Source organism: Actinia tenebrosa, unplaced genomic scaffold (genome assembly GCF_029948245.1).
Source record: "Actinia tenebrosa isolate PJP-AT-01 unplaced genomic scaffold, QUT_ActTen_1.0 PGA_scaffold5__44_contigs__length_20552954, whole genome shotgun sequence".
In the NCBI taxonomy this organism is placed as follows: domain Eukaryota; kingdom Metazoa; phylum Cnidaria; class Anthozoa; order Actiniaria; family Actiniidae; genus Actinia; species Actinia tenebrosa.
The window spans coordinates 4703808-4721744 of NW_028292582.1; the positions used below are offsets into that span (position 1 = coordinate 4703808).

The 17937-nt window shown below is 36.6% G+C and overlaps 2 protein-coding genes and 1 long non-coding RNA gene across 3 annotated transcripts; 2 read left to right on the forward strand and 1 right to left on the reverse strand.

The window, feature by feature from the left end:
- The first annotated feature begins 2 nt into the window (after positions 1-2).
- On the forward strand, positions 3-7791 carry LOC116306040 (uncharacterized). Its single transcript, XM_031716067.2, has 2 exons — positions 3-269; positions 6218-7791. Exons 1-2 carry the CDS (start codon positions 182-184, stop codon positions 7390-7392), a joined length of 1263 nt encoding a protein of 420 aa, XP_031571927.2. The 5' UTR covers positions 3-181; the 3' UTR covers positions 7393-7791.
- Positions 7792-8666: 875 nt separating this feature from the next.
- On the reverse strand, positions 8667-17175 carry LOC116306039 (calcium/calmodulin-dependent protein kinase type IV). The gene is made up of 11 exons (XM_031716066.2): positions 16656-17175; positions 16310-16388; positions 13367-13429; positions 12703-12785; positions 12517-12589; positions 12049-12087; positions 11443-11569; positions 10727-10802; positions 10351-10471; positions 9860-9940; positions 8667-9207 (listed from the first exon to the last, which is right to left on the reverse strand). The coding sequence occupies exons 1-11, from the start codon at positions 16727-16729 to the stop codon at positions 9061-9063; spliced, it is 963 nt and encodes a 320-aa protein (XP_031571926.1). The 5' UTR covers positions 16730-17175; the 3' UTR covers positions 8667-9060.
- On the forward strand, positions 11291-16488 carry LOC116306043 (uncharacterized). The gene is made up of 4 exons (XR_004198223.2): positions 11291-11417; positions 12085-12142; positions 14988-15093; positions 16365-16488. It is a non-coding gene; the product is annotated as an uncharacterized LOC116306043 (long non-coding RNA).
- Positions 17176-17937: the final 762 nt, after the last annotated feature.

Below are 17937 nucleotides of genomic sequence, written 5' to 3' on the forward strand. Positions count from 1 at the left end.
CAACTATATATAGTTTGAAACTGGCTAGCCTCTCATTCATGCGAAAACGCTTTCATGTTTCCACGTGAACACAAGGGTAGCTAGTGCAGAACAAGGAATATTCAAATTGGTCGCCAATATTTCAATTCGGTGTATACGAACTCACGTAATTCAGGATTCAGCCATAATCGAAAGGTTCAAAATGCGATTTTATAAAAGGTCTTTCTTTGTACTCAAGTTAATGGTGGTCTCTTTGGCGTTCTTTCTGTGGTTCTACCCTTTTCCTTCAGGTAATAACGGCCGTGTTCATGTGTATACGTCGAAACTTTCAGCTCAGTGAAACTTGCGTGCAACGGCGTTGAGAGACAATCACGAAAGGTGATTCAAGGTGCAATTTCGCCCTGAAACTTCATTCGCGACGCAAAATGCGGTTGAACTAGTGTAGAAAGCAGTTCTACTTCAGTTTCGTGAAACTTTCTGACAGAAGTCCTAATTTGCTCTACAACATTTCTTGGAATAACTGAGACGCAGTCGTTGATTGTTACCACTTGTTTCGCAACAATTTCGAAAATTGTGCTGTTGATAACTTCAATGCTCCTTACAACATAACGCTGTTGCAAGCACGTTTCTGCTTAAAGTTTCAACGTGTAACATGGCCTTTAGTATATCAAATCAGAACTAGATAATGATGATGATTTGAGTCTGCTTTTTATTCACCTGTTCAAACCTATATCATCATCATTATTCTCAAAATTAGTTATACATTCTTTTTTGAATTTTGAAGTTACATCCATCAGTTCTCAGTCGCAAGCAGATTTGGTACAAACCGTTCATTTTATACTTCCCTGCTAGCAGAGTTTCCCCCAAGAGTAAATGGTTTGAACCTAGGTGTTGAAGTTATTTGTGAGGTGTGATCGTCCAGGTGAGTGTAGTCTTGAGAAAGACTGTCGTTGGTGACTGACGTTTCGACAACCTGAGCAGAAGTCATCTTCAGAGTCCAGTGAGAAAACGAGAGACAGTCGATGGTATTTATACCTCTGGTGCGGCCGTAATGTAATGTCTCCCTCGTCGACGGTTCTTGGCAGAGAGAAATTTTTCTGCCAAGAATCGCCAAGGAGAGACTCTGCTCAGCTGGACTCTGCTAGCAGGGAAGTTTCGTTCTGCAAAGTCTACAACAAAGCACATACATCAGATACTACAAAGAACGCCCTTTCTCGGGTAGCGGTAAAAATATGTCAAATGCAAGCTTAGATAAACCCCTTTCACTGAGAATGATACCATTTTATTGAAATATTTTTCTACTATATATATATGAATGAGAAATGTTTCTCCTGTCAAATACTTCAGAAATAAAGCAAGTTTCTTGTCTCGTTTTATGAGAGAGAAAATGAATGTTTTTACAGACAAACTAAGCAAGACATCAGTTTTCTAATTACCATTACTATCTTATGAAAACAAGATAAAGCATGATCAATTAGCTATATAAAAGTATCGATATAGAGTGAAGTCATCAAACCCGTGAAATAGATATTAGACTAATACACACTAGCAGACCCTAATTCCATTGTCTTATTTTGTGTCTATTTGACTATTACACGTTAACTAGTATTTTTTATTTCACGGGTTAAATACCTTCACTCTAAGATTTCAGTAAGGCTACCATCACGCACAATTTTAAATAACGGTAAGCATTGAATTCACAAGTAAACCTCTTAGCTCCTCCCATTAGCATGTGTAGCTCTGTTTACGCCCTAAACAACTTTTACCCCTTTGCTTAGTTATTTTAGCACTATTCTTTTGAATCTTATAATAGAAATATTCCTCGTAGCCTTTTCTATACATTTACAATATATTCATATATTAACTTTAGTTTAAGCTATGGTTAATTCCAAGATTTTCACTCTTATTATTTTAGCCAATCATTATTCGACGATATTATCACATTGATTAGAGACTGACATCTGTCATAGATTTATTATAAATATAGCTCATGTAATTTTAGCTCCTCAGTGCTTCATCTCTCATCAGGGACGGACGAGCATGGAGAGCGTTTGGGAGAATTTCTGGAGTCAATTAAACATTATTCCTCGCGATAGATCTATAAGCGGACTTTGCCTCGTGAACTATGCGGGTCCTCTGCCATTTCATATAATAAAACTAGTAGCTAAGAACATACAAACGTTTAGGCATTACTTTGACTTGAAAAAGCTAACGCAGTTTTGTTACAAATTAATTTATCCTTATCTAAATTAAGGGGAATACATACAAAGGTAGTTTAACTCCTCTCACTAAGAAGCAAAATAAATGAATAAGAAGAGTATTTTTTACTGGATCAATATTATGGTTTATTTGGCATATTGAAAATACAAGAAATCAGAGAAATGTTATTGACCAACTTGAAGGTGTTTGGATAGAGTGCTTAATAATAATAATCATTTGATTTTCTATCTGGGTATCCCACGGATTTGATTAGAAAACTGGCTGATGTAGGTCTCACTGATGGTCTAAAAATTGTAAGTGTCAGAGATTGTGAAACGTCTGTACAATTGTTAAATTTGTATACATCTTTGTAAAACCAGTCCTGCAGATATTTGCTTAGACTATTCATGCCCGCAATATTCTGTATTCATGTAGCAAAAATGTCTGAAGTTGAAATAAACATATAATTATAATTATAATTATAATTATAATAATAATGGGTCTTAATTCAATCAATAAACGACATATTGAAGGTTACAACAATAGTAAAAAAAATCATAAAATCTATGAAAATCTAAAAACCTATATTAATAATTATAGCAAGTACAGATAAAAGTTAAGTAAACGAAAAGCTAAAATAGGTACTAAAACTGTTCTGCTAAATTATATTTAAAACGTAGCCTTATTTACAAAACTATTTTTAAATCTTTCAGTATTTACTAAGGGCATTTGAGAGGTTTTTGTTCGAAGCCTCTGCTTGATGATTTTTTTATTGTAGGAAGTAGAGAAAACAGTGGATGGTGAATTCTAGTGTAGAGCCTTCTATCGTACTTTTCTAAAAGTTCATAAATACTAATCAGTTGGGAAATGTAACGTCTCTTAAAGCACCGATCTCATATGGCTTCTCGAACTCATATAATTATTGGACTAAATTTACTGCGATTGGCAATCACTACACCAACTTTTCCAAAAAATCTAAGATACCTGTCAAACTCAATAATAATTCGTGAGAACAAAACAAAGAAAATCACTAGCGTGGTTTAAGTGTGAAAAAATGTGTTGTTGATTAGCATAACATTTGGGCAACATGCTTTACTGCGATTCCCAGTCACGCGACCAACGAGACCTCTATCACAAACGAAAATTTCAGTTTTGGTATTCAAGAAGTATGAGATAAGGGCAACGGTGTTTGCTCGAGTCACGTCGGTCTTGCTGTAGAAACCAATAGATACGATAGAAACCCTTTTGATTGGCGTCCACCAAAATCTATTTTTTATTTAACAATAATAGTAGAGTCTTTCCGCACAAGTACCTTACACATGCTAATGTACATTTCTTGTTAGGTATGATAATTCTTTGACACCCAATTTTTTTAGAGTTAGCCGAGATTTTTGCTAGCAAGGGGGATTATATAACAATGAAAGCTACAAGCTTCAAAAACTTATGATTTAATTCATTCAAAAACAACAGGTCCTCAAGCTTTTTGTCTAGCTTTGCTCATGCTTTATTCATGATACCCTTGCTCATCGTGGCCTGTTCACACATAGGCTTCTTGGGCTTCATAGGTTGCTTCTTTCTAGCTTTTCTTCCGTTTAGCCGGTTGCTCATCACCCGATTCACCTGTAGACGCGTCCTCGACAAACTCGGCCATCTTTTCTCGTCTTCGCTGCTCTGGTGTTCTTTTTTTGGCGTATTTCATTTGATCATCAAGTATTATTGAACTTGTTCCGTTACGCTCTTTCACTGTCTGGTTCTCTCCCGGCTTGCATCCTCTTTATTTGCTCTCGCTACCGCTTCATGTTTCAACTCCTCTCTCACGATTCTCTTCAGGCGGCGAATGGCAGTGGCTGAATCTTTTTCAAGATAATAGTCCACTAGACGAGAAGACAAAGGGACTTCGTCGATGATTTCTTGTACTTCCTTCAGTGTTGTGAGCTGCAGGCCATGTACGCAGACTTGACAATGCTTTTTTCATGATTCCCTACTGGTGTATCTTCACACGGCTTCCCTTTGGGTTTGAATGGCCATTGCTTTTGTCCAAATCATCGACATAGGGTCTCCACAGTGACATACTTTCGTTTGATTAAACGATGACTACAGGAATAGGACTGCGACAATCGTGAACGTCCTATGTAGTACCCCTTTTCAAGATACCCCGCCTACTGCACGAATTTTATAACTGTTTACATAAGTTTGGTGTACGTTGTGCTATCATCAATCTTATCAACTCTAAAACAATAGGGTGTCAAAGAATTACTATACCTATGGTCAAGAAATGTACATTAGCATGTGTAAGGTACTTGTGCGGAAAAACTCTAATAAATCTGGATGCTTGAGTCTATACTCTGAGTTTCACGCTTACGCGATCATCCGACAGACAATGTATATCTATTGTTCTGCGGCTCACTGGATTTGTTCAATTCAATTCAATTCAATTTATTCACACACTTTAAATAGAAATGAATATAACAAATCATAATTGTTTATATTTACAAGTTATTCTAGATTTTATAAAAAGATATATAAATCAATATTAAATTTAAACAGTTACTACAGTGAGTGTGCAGTAAACCATTAGGTGTTCATTAAGTAAACCGTTAGGCGTTCATTAAAGAGTAAACCGTTAGGTGTTCATTAAGTAGTACCTGTTCTCGTGGCGGCATTTAGAAATTAATTCATGTCGCGACAGAAACAATCGCTAGAGGGCGCGTGTGATTGAGAATGGCTGTAATTATAGTTATTTGGATTTGGTCTCATATCGCAATTTTGAGGTCTGGAATATTTAGCAATATTTAGCTTTATAAATGAGCAAATAGTGACGAAGTACTAGTAACTTTTTCAAATGATTTTACGCTTAGTTGTTTTACATAGTCCAAATACCAGGAAATTCATTTTTTAAAACTGTTTTTTATATCGGATAACAAAAAAGTATATAAAAAGACACCCTTTCAGCAATTTTTTTTTTTTTTTTTTTTTTCGATTTTTTTCGTTTCCTTGGCATTGCATAATCTCTTTTTATCATATAATTATCCATAAAATACCTATATTTCTCCTTTTCAAAAAACTGATATTTTCACGTGAAAATAACATGTTATTTCACATGTGAAAATATCGTTACCACGTGTATTTTAGCTATTAGTTTATAAATAAAAACTTTTTATAATAATGAAAAGCTTATTTAGTTGATTTTATGGATAATTATATAATAAACAGAATATTACATGGGCGCTTGGAGATACGAAATTTATCTTCTCGTGTTGAAAATCTCTCACTCGTTCGCTGTGCTCACTTGTGAGAGATCTTTTCAACACTCGAAGATAAATTTCGTATCTCCGCGCGCCCATGTAATATCCTCTATTTAAAGCAATAGAATTCAAGATGGCCGCCGTATCAGTAAAAAGTTCTATTGAAACTGAAATCCTACATGTCTAATTGATTTTTAGTTGTAAAAGGTGTGTTGTCCAAACGTACACCAGGAAAAACGTGTTGGACAGTAAACTTTTGAGCTGTTTTCGTATGACTGTGAAAAGCCGTCAGTGCCATGCGTGCCTTGCCGTGATCGTGATGTTTTCTAGAATTTTAATAGGTTAATTGTTTTCTCGCGCAATGTGATTGGTCTGGCAGTGCAGTGACCTTGGCGTGACCGTGTCCTCGCCGTGTTCGTGCCGGGTTTCGGGCATTTGATTGGATGGAGAGTAAATTCTCGCGCAATGTGATTGACCTAAAAGTGCCGTGATCTTGGCGTGACCGTGTCCGCGCCGTATTTATGGCGTGTTTCGGGCATTTGATTGGATGGAGAGTAAATTCTCGCGCAATGTGATTGGTCTAAAAGTGCCGTGATCTTGGCGTGACCGTGTCCGCGCCGTATTTATGGCGTGTTTCGGGCATTTGATTGGATGGAGAGTAAATTCTCGCGCAATGTGATTGGTCTGGCGTATACCTTGCCGTGTTCGTGCCGTGAGCTTTTCACAATCATACGAAAACTGCACTGACCAATGAACCGAATACTTACGATTGATTTATCTTTGTTGACTTTTAGGCCCAAGAATTGAGAAGTATCTCAAAAAAATGGACAATAGTTCTATCCTTATGAAAGAAAACAAACAGCCGAACACCTACAGAAACTGCAAAGGACCTTGGGTAAAGTGGTACGAACAATTTCATGCGCAGTCACTCCTTAAGCTTAACTCCGCTGATCGAAACAATACTCGATTCTTGGTCTACCTGTGTCATGGCCAGCATCATGGGTGTGGGGGACTGGGTAACAGAATCAACGGAATCGTATCTCTTTTCTACCTCGCAATGTTAACAAATAGGGTATTTTTAATCAACTGGGGTGGACCAGGCAACCTGGAAACCTTTCTTCAACCAAATACGATCAACTGGACCTATGATGGACGGCTTTTACAAAATGTAAAAATGCATCGAAAATACTGGGGTGTTTCGGGCCCAGAGCCAGGATACGATGAATCTCGACTCGAGGAATATCCAAAGTTTTTAAACTGGGTTGAAAAAAAAAACTTTGATGTTTTCTTGAAAGAAGATGTGGAAGCCATTGGAACAATTTGGTACTTCGCCGATCAGATTTGGAAAAATCCTCATCTATCTAAGCGAGCTAAAGAATTAGGACTCCCTCCAGCTCAAGACGACTTTCCCTTTTCTATGCTTGGTTGCGCCATGGATTTTTTGTTCAATAGATCAGTGTTTGTAGACAACAAGCTAGCATTGGCTAGAAAGGAGCTTGGTGTTCGATCACGCCCTTACATTGGCATCCACATTCGAACGAGCGACCATCATTTTGGATCGTCAAACCCACATAGCATCAGGACTAAAAACCCTAAAAGAGTTCTAGAATGCGCCCAAAGAGTCCAGACTATTATACAAGCGAAGAAATCGGTCGGAAAACGTCCGATTACTTGGTTTCTGGCAGCCGATGATGCGAAACTCAAAAACAATTGGACGAAAGAATTGCCTTTGAACGTATTTTCCTTAAAAATGAATCCACAACATCTTGAATATTCGGGAAAAGATAGTACTGCGTTTCTGGACGTTCTGGTGGACATTTTTCTTCTTAGTGAAAGTGATTATTTTATTGCAACTTGGGACAGTACGTTCAGTTACGTTGTCATGGGAATAAGGGGGTTTTCCACCAAGAGTTTTACGTATGGTGAACGCTGTAACATAAATGAGACTAGTTTGGAACTTGCTGAATAATTATCATCGCTGCACCACCTACCACTACAGGGAGGCATTATATCTAAAGGGAATGCCAATCGAATTCTTTGCCTTCTGCCTTCAAAACTCTATTCATTCATCCAAAAGGTATATAGCGTTTGACCATGGTTGGAAAAACGAAAAAAATACTTTGTATATCAATGATATCTATCAAAACTGTAGCGATCTCTCGAAGATTTGTAGTGAATTTCTTAGGGAACGCTTTGGAGCCCGACCCGATAGTCTCGTCTTGATGTTACTTTCATAGAAATGCCGCTGGTCTGTCAGAGTGACGTGCTCAACTGCTATAAGAGCTATTTGGAACATATGCCGTTAAAGATCTAGACTCTTCCACAGTCTCTCGCTCGTCCGTTCCGTCTCCACGCATAGAGACTGTAATGGTACAATGACCGAAAGGACTTATGGGTCCCGAAAACTTGGACCAAGCGTGCTTTGGGAACCAAAATACTCGTCCACAGTCTCTCTTGTTCCAATATTTTCAAGATGGCGGCGAAAACGAGAGAGACTGTGGACGAGTATTTTGGTTCCCAAAGCACGCTGGGTCCAGGTTTTCGGGACCCATAAGTCCTTTCGGTCATTGTACCGTTACAGTCTATAAGCGTGGAGACGGAACGGACGAGCGAGAGACTGTGGAAGAGTCTATTAAAGATCTTTACAAACAGAATATTTTCTCGTTACCATAACATCACCACAACCCGGTGACCGCTACGTACTCTAGACAACCAATTTATTCATCAGTAGACTATGTAGACTAGGCCATGTTGGATAGCACGACAATCTTATAATTAATTTATTCAAAATGGCAACTATAACGTCAGAAACATCCAGAGTACGATTAACGGCTGTAAAGTCTATACTATTCTTCGTTTGCATTTGATGTCATATTCGCCATCTTGGTCGAAATTAACAAAAGACTTGTCAATGAATTCTTTTGTTATATTAAGCAACATGGCCCCGCTTTTGTTATTTCACTCCCAAGGGAATGATTGAAAACCAGCAGTTAATGGTTTTCACAGCCGCGCGCCATGCTGGATAAATTTAACGAAATATTCGTCATTAGCCTCTTTCGTTATATCATCCAACATGGCGAACGTGTCTTTTGTCATTTCATTCTCTTGGGAATGATTGCAAACCAGCAATTAACTTTGGGTATAGCAACGAAAAAAGAGTTAGTTGGGTGAGCCCTTGAATCTATCGCATTATTATACATGCAAAATGATTTTCGTCAAGATCAATGCAATTTTACACCTGTCAACAATAATGCATATATTTTAATAGTTTTGGTACAATTGGGAAACTTACGGGAAGACTAATGGAGGCATGCCGTAACACAAGATTAAAACTCTATCTTCTTATTGTCTTCCAGTATTTCATTCAACCAAAACGCGCGTATAGTTACGGGTACAGCACAGCTACGAATTTGCCGCCTACCTATTCCCGCTATGGCGTACTTTGCCGGGGCAAATGGAATCGCACGATTTAAAGATTATTAAGCGAATTTTACAGTCTTCAAATATTATTAACTAGATTCTAACATCCGACTTTAATATACAATGTAAGCCAGGCTTGTACAAGTACCTATATTTTTAGAGGTTACGTTTAAGGAAATATAAAAAAGCTAGTTAACGTTGTAGGAAACGGTTTCAGTTATTTTTTTGTTGCGCCTGCAGCAGTTTTGGCAAAGTCAGCGGCTGCCATCACACCAAGCATGCCTCCTTTCAATTTTCTTTTGGCGCTGAATTCCTTTAACTTTTGGCGGGTCTTTTCCAAGTCGTCCCGTCGTGCGTTGTCGCCCTATACGAGAGAAAATGTTTGATAGTTATAGGTATTTGATAACAGTTTTTATACTACAAAGCTAGGGTTTGAAAGACTGCATGTGACCGTAGTATTAGAGAAGCTTGACTGCAAGTAATAACGACCAGTGACTGTATTAGTATATGTAATAGGACTCCATGCTGTCCAATTAAGAAATAATTGGAAGAGGAAAATTCCGAGGACTGACAAAATTGGATGAGGCTGTAGGCCGAGTCCAATTTGGAAGTCAGAGGAATTTTTCGAGTCTAATTATTTCTTGATTGGGGAGCATGAAATTCCATTACCTATTAATTATATAGCTGCCTAATTAATCCCATATCAACAAGACCTGTCCAATTAAGAAAATAATTGGACAGCTACCTATATGGGATTAATGAGAAGCTGTATAATTAGAGGTTTAACTGCATAATTATAAAGATCATGAGTGACTGTATTATAAAGGAGATTCGACTGCATGTCAGAACGACTAGTGACCGTATGAGAGAGGTTTTACAACCTGTCCATGCCGACCAGTAACCATGTTAGAAATGATTGACCGCATTGTCATATCGACCAGTGATCGTATTGCAGAGGTTTCACTGTATGGTCCGTAATGACCAGTGATCGTATTAGAGAGGTTTGATGCACCAACCTTCACCCATGGATGTTGTAGGGCTTGTGCTGCAGTAAGTCGTTTCTTGGGGTCACCTACGACTAACTTTGATACAAGATCCTGTGCACAAAGGAAATATACTGAATTGAGCGCATGAAATGAAAAGATGGCTGCACGAACCCGGTTATCGGCAAGGTATATACACACAGAATGCGCTAAAACTTACTCTTCCAATCAAATAACCGATTTAAACATAGTACGAACACAGCGATGCACGATCAAAATCTCTGCACTGTCAGACCAATCACATTGCGCGAAAATTAATATCACCCAATCAAAATTCACGCGAATATTTACGCTTTTCAGTCAAGCTCGTACGGATTTCAAAGTGTTTGTATTGTTGAAGTTGTGCATTCTTTACTTGGTATTTGTGAATATTTAGACACTGACTCGAGGCTAACCCTGAGTAAATTAGTCTGTAATCAAGGAACACAGCGGTAATTTGGAACCTGAAAAGGTCTATTCCTTACCTTAGCACTGTCTGACACCTCATCCCACCACGGAGATATAAATTCATAATCGCACTTCAAAATTCTTTGGAACATCGCTTGGTCACCACGTTCATCGAAAAATGGTTCAAATCCACATAGACTAAAGGTAAAAAACTCAAAGGTTAATATTAATACTTTTTATTCGTTTGTACATCCGTTGGTCCGTCCGTCCGTCCGTCCGTCCGTCCGTTTGTTCAATGGTTGACTGGTTTGTCCGTCCCTCCATCCGTTCGTTGGTCGGTCAGTCGATTGGTTGTTTGGTTCGTTATTTAATATTATTTTTCAATTGATTGGTCATTTCTTTCTCCCTTTTCCCCCTATTTTTCTTTATATGTTTCAAGTTAATGTTACTCACAGAATATAAGCTATGACTCCAACTGCCCACATATCCACCATTGTGTCGTACTTGTGACCCAGTAAAACCTCTGGTGCTATTGGCAAAACGATCCACAGATTATTTCAATAAAGTTACTCACCAAAAACCTACAAAACTCAGGCCGCTGAGGTTCACGGGAAACATTTAATATCCGACAAGTAAGTCGTTCTGATAGCAAACTGCAGCTTTGAGAATACTCACAAAACAAAATAAATCTATTTGTTTGAAAAGCTAAAAAGCAAATTTCCCTAGAATATTTTTTTAGAGAGACGATTAAATTATTGATCTGGAAGGAGAATCATTTCTAAATATGTTTGAGGGGGGAGGGGAGGAGAGAACAAAAAACACTAGTGCCCTGTGTTCGGGGAAACGCAAAACTCGTGGGAACCACAGGTATCAAACTCCACCTCCTTGATTTAATGTAGATCGACTGACACTAAAATTGAGCATGGGATACCTGTGGTGAAACCCCCCATATTTTTTTCGCAAATTTCCGTGCGATCGTCGTTTCATTTTCGTAAAAGACCGAGTAAATCCGAACTTGAAGCCGAGTAAAAAACGGCGTAAAGTCTTGCGACCTTCCAGAGACTCATCTAAAGAACACCCATCAAGGGTATAAGCTATATAGTTTATAAGTTTATAAGTTCTTTTGGCTAAACAAGTACCATAGGTAAGTAAGGGCTGTAAGGGCTTACCACAATAGCCAGGAGTTCCGCAGACCGTGCTTGTGGCCTGGTCATTGAGCAGCATTTTTGAGAGACCAAAATCTGCAATTTTCAATGGTGCAGTCTCACTTTGGTCTCCATAAAGAAGGTTTTCTGGCTGGAAATTAATATTAACAATACGTTACCATCTAAAAATAACAATAATTTGACATAACTCAACTTGCAATCCAATAAAATTTTCCATTCAAATTAAGTCTTAAATCCTAATAAATTAATGAAATTTTCATCTTATTTATAATTCCATTTCAACAATCAACATTAATAATAACTATAATAATAATAGCTACATTATGAGTTGAAATCCGTTCTTCCTAATGATGAGATGCTCTTTTTATTTATTTTATACTGGGCCAGCAAACAAAGAGCTCCTTCAAATCGATTTTTCACGCCACCTTCTCTCCACACTCTCCCCTTTATTACTTTATGACAGGTACCTAATGGTTCATTTTGAAGCTTTTTCACACATGTAAACTGCTTAGTTTAGGGTGGGAGAGGATAGCCGGTAATGGTGAATTTGGAATAACTAGCTTTTTTATTTACTTCCAGTTTTATGTTTTAAATATTGCATTACATTACCTTAAGATCTCTATGAATGATATCATTACTATGCAGGTACTGGGGAAAGAAACGAAAAAAGAAAGATGAGGAACAACTCAGTGATAACCATGAGGTATTTGTCTGATTTAAAACTAGAATTAATGCAACTATAGCTATGAATGTCAAGCACCAGAGCTGGGGGACAAAGAAAACCCAGGTGAATTCAATTAATACAACTGTAGCTATGAATGTCAAGCACCAGAGCTGGGGACAAAGAAAACCCAGGTGAATTCAATTAATACAACTATAGCTATGAAGGTCAAGCACCAGAGCTGAGGGACGAAGAAAACCCAGGTGAATTCAAATGAGCTTTTTAAGGCCACTGTCAAATCAGGCTTTGTGAAATTTTCATTGAGAGAAAGTTCAATGGAAAATAGAACTGCTTTCTACACTTGTGCAATAGAAACTTGTTTTGTGAACAAGTTTCAGGAATTTCTATGCACTTACTTTAACAGCCTCCAGAATTTCTTTGACTGCTCCTGCTGCATCCTTTTCACTGTAATATCCCTTCTCTACCACCCTAAATCATTAATGCATTATCAAATTTTCTATCAGCAATAATTCTCATTCCTTATTCCTGAAATGCTTAGTAAATAATTGACTATCTCAGATCAATAGAGATGTTCTCCTTACCTTTCAAACAGTTCTCCTCCAGTTACTAACTCAAGTATCATAAACAACTGTGTTTTAGACTCAAATATTTCTTTCAGTTGAATCTAAATGAATGAATAAAATTTAGAAATTATAATATGACATTCCATATGACAAACACAAAATTTATGTTAGGGTGGCTGTTCTTTGGATTCGCAATGATGATGATGATGATGATGATGATGATGATGATGGCAATGATAATAATGATGATAATGAAAAAAGCAAGGGTGGCATAGTGCTTAGAGGACTCCCCTCTCATCAATGCAACCCAGATTCAAGTTCCGTTAATACACTGCTTGAGAACCAGTTTTGAACAGGGTTTCTTGCTGATGTCAGCACAAATAAATTTTTCTCCTTCCTTCGTGTTGCTCACATCAATAGTTTGAGTTCGTGACTTTCAAGTTTGCTTGTTTGCAATAACAATGGTTGTTTTTCATGCATGCACTCTTCCTCAGTTTTCCTACTTTAAGCAATTTATTACTGTAAAACTGCTATAGTTGTATATTATTACAGCCGGATGATTTTATTTATGTCCCTGTGGGGAATGAAAAAATATGGCCGCTTTCACTGGTAAAATTATCCAGCAATAAATACACAACTAGCAGTGTAATAACCTCTATATGAATGCTCTTTTCGTACTTACAATGTTTGGGTGCTTTAGTCTTAATAAAATTCCAATTTCTGTATGAATGATCTTCTTGTCAACCTGCAATTAGTAACACAATGAACTAAAGTAATTAATGAATTCTAGAATTAAAGTAAATTGTAATGTTACTACCTTTGAATTCATAAATATTAAGGTGAAGGGAGGTAGAAGTAATCTATAGTTTTAAAATGCAACACAAATAATTTATATTCAAAAAATAAAAATAAAAAATCTTTAAATTAAGTGGACAATAATCGGTATTTTTATTCCATAAAGACCGTCCCTAATAATCCATAATCCTAAAACCATATATAATATAAAATAAATATTTTTTTCCGTATGAATCCAGATTTTCCAATTTTTATCAAAGCCTGAAACTTATTGACTAATAGTCCTTTCCGAATTCACTTGGATGACCACCAAACAATGGTTTGAAGTGGAAACTGAACTTGATTCTTTCATCCATCAAGTTCAACCTTGACTTCATGATCAGTCAAGTGATTTCGGGAAAGGTTTATTTGAGGAGTGAGGAAAACTGGAGCTGAATCCAGGTGGAGAAAAACTGTAGGTAATATATACAGTATGAGTGGCCGTGTTGTATCCGATATACAAACTCGAGGCGTAGCCGAGAATTTGTATATCGGATACAACACGGACACTGAATACTGTAGATTACTTATTAAACGTCTAGGTTAGTTCCTTTGTGTTTCGCTAAAATTTCAAGATAAAAGTGAATCTGGCCAAGAAAATCCATCTTAAAGTTTATGCAAATGAACAGGATTCTGTATCTGATTTACAAAACTCTTCATGGTCGTGATTTCTGTTGTGTTTTCCTCATGAATTATTAATGAGTTTAATAACAACATTTTGAAATTAGGCATACATAAGCATGCAGTTGTTTACCATGTGGCTTGGAGGTTCAAAGTTGAAGTTTAATTCTTCATATATATTTGCTTTGAATAATAATCAAACCGTTTTGTATTCTCTTTGCATTCACAAGTAATTGTTCAAATATTAGTAGTCATATATAGATAGTCACACTTTCCGAGGTAATCTATAATAATAATAATAATAATAATAATAATAATAAAGCCTTTATTTATTGAGGGTAATACTAAATAGTACAAAGGTATTAATAAACTCGTTGCCTTCAAATATATAAAATATATAAAATCCAGCCTCATACACGTTAATTATTTTACACAATGTTACTGATAGTGAATAAATCTATCCTCTTTACACAAACAGTGCATGCAATTATGGACAGTGCGGCCAGTCCATCAACAATTTAATGAGTGAAATAGATGACTTGCACTAACAGGTCAAGCGACCCTACCTCCCTTTAAACGAGCAGCTGTGTCGAAATGAACATCAGGAATGAAAAGAGCACCTCGATATTAGTAGAGGGTGGCAGAGTCTTAGCTCATAACAAACGAAAAAGGAGAAATTGCATTAAATTTGAAATCAAATATCTATAAGGATTTGTATGGGAAAATAAGCTGGATGGCGAAGACATTTCCCCATACAAATCCTTATAAATATTTGATTTTATATTCAATGCCATTTCTCCTATATTCAACATAAGACTAATGACATTATAATTACATCTTTGGTATAGGTCTGTATAATTAATTGTGTTCCGAAAACCCACACGTTAAAGCGAAATGAGGAAAATTAATGCAGTTGAAAACCAAAATGATGCATTAGATGCCCTTCTGCTGCAAGTAAGTACAGTAAAACATCTGTCAAAACTATTATGGTGAACAACAAAGAAGAAAGAAAAAAATGTCTGGTTTCATGGCTTAAAAACCAGCACAGATAAAGTCATTATGACAATCAGTTGAGGTAAAACAGAGCCCACAAATCTGTACTAAATGGTTGACTTTATTTATCTTAACCAGGTGATCATATTTGAACAAAATGATTGGCCAGGAACGATCATTTGATTTTAAAAAAAAACACCCCAGAGATGGAGAATTTTTAACAGAAATAAATTTTACCACTCTAGTGATTTCCATAGTATTTGCTTATAAATATGTAACTTAGGAGTGTTTGCAGTAATCTAAGTCATTTTAGAAACTAATACTGATAGAAAATAGTATCACTTAGCTGATTTTACCTCAAAAATTTCTATCAAACTTTTTGAAGGGGGACAATAATAATGATGCAGTTTTCTCTATGAGAACATTTTTTGGGATTAAATTTCAATGTCCACGAATCTTTTCATTTTCCTTCTATCTCATTCTTTTCCCATTTATTTGGTTTGTATGAGTGCAGGATCTAACTCATCTACAAAAACCATTGCAGAATTTAATTTTTTTTGTATAACCAATGAAAATAAAAAAATGAAATAAATTATGGAAAGGTATAGGAAAATTCTGCTATGTTAAAAACTCACAGAGCGCAAACGATATAAATGACGGCTCAGACGAATCAAATCTAATTTCAAGGATCAATTCTTATGAGCCTTAAGACAATGGACATCAAAACTCTAAAGCCACATTGTCAGATTGTAATGAAATCCGTCGTCAAGGCGTCTAGCGTCCAACGAGTTTGAAATTGAAAACAAACATGTGAACTCGTTTGTTTCTGCCATAGTAGCACGGTAAGGTATCCAGAAGTTTTGTTTATATCTACAAGGCGACAGGGGTAGATTGGCAATATTTATCTCCCAGTGATTCCTACCAAAGGATAGATTTAACGCTAGATTTTTAAGCATTTAGCGAGGATTTAATACGCGAGATTCATTTTAAATCGAAAACACTTTCCAAATCAAATAAATGGGTTTAGTGCTGTATTATGGTGCCCGCTTTCTTCGCGATATCGCTTGATAGATTTCTGATTTGATGCAGTAACAGAAAGATTGAGTACTTAGGTGATTCTTGTCCGAGTAAACACCAAATTCATTCACTAGACAAACAAGAAAATTCATATACTTACATTTTTCTTCATAATTTTAACTGCATATTCTTTGTTTGTGCCCTTTTGTCGACAGAGCTTGACGACGGATGATGCCCCACTGGGGAAAGAATCAAGTTGAAATAAGAATTCATTTTTAGATGTTGCTAGACAGATGTACAGGCAAACTCATCGAAATGTAACTAAATCATTCCAATCCACATTTGACCAGAAGTCTCATTCGCTAACCCCAAATCTCTTATCACTTCAGCGCGTTAATTCAGCCAAGCAGATCAGAGCTGAGCTGGCCACATCGGTAAAAACAACCCATTCGATTCATATTGAACACTTTCAAAATCAATTCTCCGAGCTAGCGCTCACTACCTACCGGCCAAGCTCTTTTCCTATGTCGTAGAAGTTCTCAATCGGTTCTTTCCTCGAACAACTAAATAGGTCTGTCATTTTGATCTTGGGAAGTCGCTCCAGGTGCTGTTATGGAGAGTTCAGTGTTAGTTATAGATGGTTGTGCTGGAAAAGTGTTAGGATGCGCCAAGACAAGAGCTGTGCCACCTTCTTCCGTCAGCCACTGGTGTCGTGAAATAATGACCCGAGTAAAAGAGATATTTAGAATAAATTAACGATTAACTAAAATGTGACATACAGCTGGAGCTGGAGCTATCCAAACAGCCTGCACTGTCCAAATGACGTCACGATTCTTTTGATCTTTAAGTCAATCTCTGTTCACTAGAATTTCAAACATGTCTTTCTCTTATTGACACTGTGTTAGCAGAGTATTTCGCAATGATTTCAGAGAGAAAGACAAACAAAGAGAGACAAGAGATACAAGTAGGGTTGAGTTTCGGGAGCCGTTCCCTGTTTCCATAGTGATGTAGAGTACATCTTAATACTAGTAAAATTATGACCACAGCATTTTCATACTAGAAGTATTGTCAAACTTTGGTCTAATTATAATAGATTTAATACAATAACAGCATGATGAATTATATACAAAGACTGATTGGTCTTTGTTCCAGCCGGTTCGTTCGTTCATTCGTAAGTTTTGATCATTTTTGACTGATTCCTGAGATCGATTTGATAAGTACCCGTGTGTGTTGACCAGTGTTGTCTGGCCTCTGGTACAAAGGGGGATTTTGTGTATGACATTCGTCTTTTCTTCTCGACAAGACTTTTTCGTTCTTCTTCGGAGAAATATCATGAATATTTACTTTAAAATCAAATTCTAATGCGATTCAAAAACATGTAGTTTCAATCTCTTTCCTGTCAATCATCGGCTAAAATTTAAAGAAATCGTAAAAAAGAAAGCAAAAGAGAAAAAAGCCAAAAGATAGTGCAAGAAATTAAAAGAAAAATTGATATTGAGGTTGAAAATCTATCAGAAAGATTCAAAAACAGTTTGAAGGCGTCAAAAATAAAGTTTGTATCTCAGTTTGAGATTTTTGGAATACTGTATTCAGAACTCGTTTGAGACTCGTGCAACATACATTTTATAGCGTTCTCCTGATTAACACTTAAATGGTATTAAGTGGTAATGCATTTTATAGGGTTCTCCTGATTAACACTTAAATGGTATTCAGTTAAGAGAGACGCACGAAAATATTTTAGATTGTTGGAATACTTTTTAATTCTTGGAATATTTCCTCTACTTTACA

Bases quoted from the DNA above. Each gene is read 5' to 3' on its own strand.
- LOC116306040 (XM_031716067.2), top strand. From the start codon at position 182: ATGCGATTTTATAAAAGGTCTTTCTTTGTACTCAAGTTAATGGTGGTC. The intron at 270-6,217 runs GTAATAACGGCC...GTTGACTTTTAG, and splicing joins GTTCTACCCTTTTCCTTCAG to GCCCAAGAATTGAGAAGTAT.
- LOC116306039 (XM_031716066.2), bottom strand. From the start codon at position 16,729: ATGACAGACCTATTTAGTTGTTCGAGGAAAGAACCGATTGAGAACTTC. The intron at 11,570-12,048 runs GTAATGTAATGC...ATTAATTTCCAG, and splicing joins TCATTCATAGAGATCTTAAG to CCAGAAAACCTTCTTTATGG. The intron at 9,941-10,350 runs GTAAGGAATAGA...CTTTGTGCACAG, and splicing joins AGGTGTCAGACAGTGCTAAG to GATCTTGTATCAAAGTTAGT.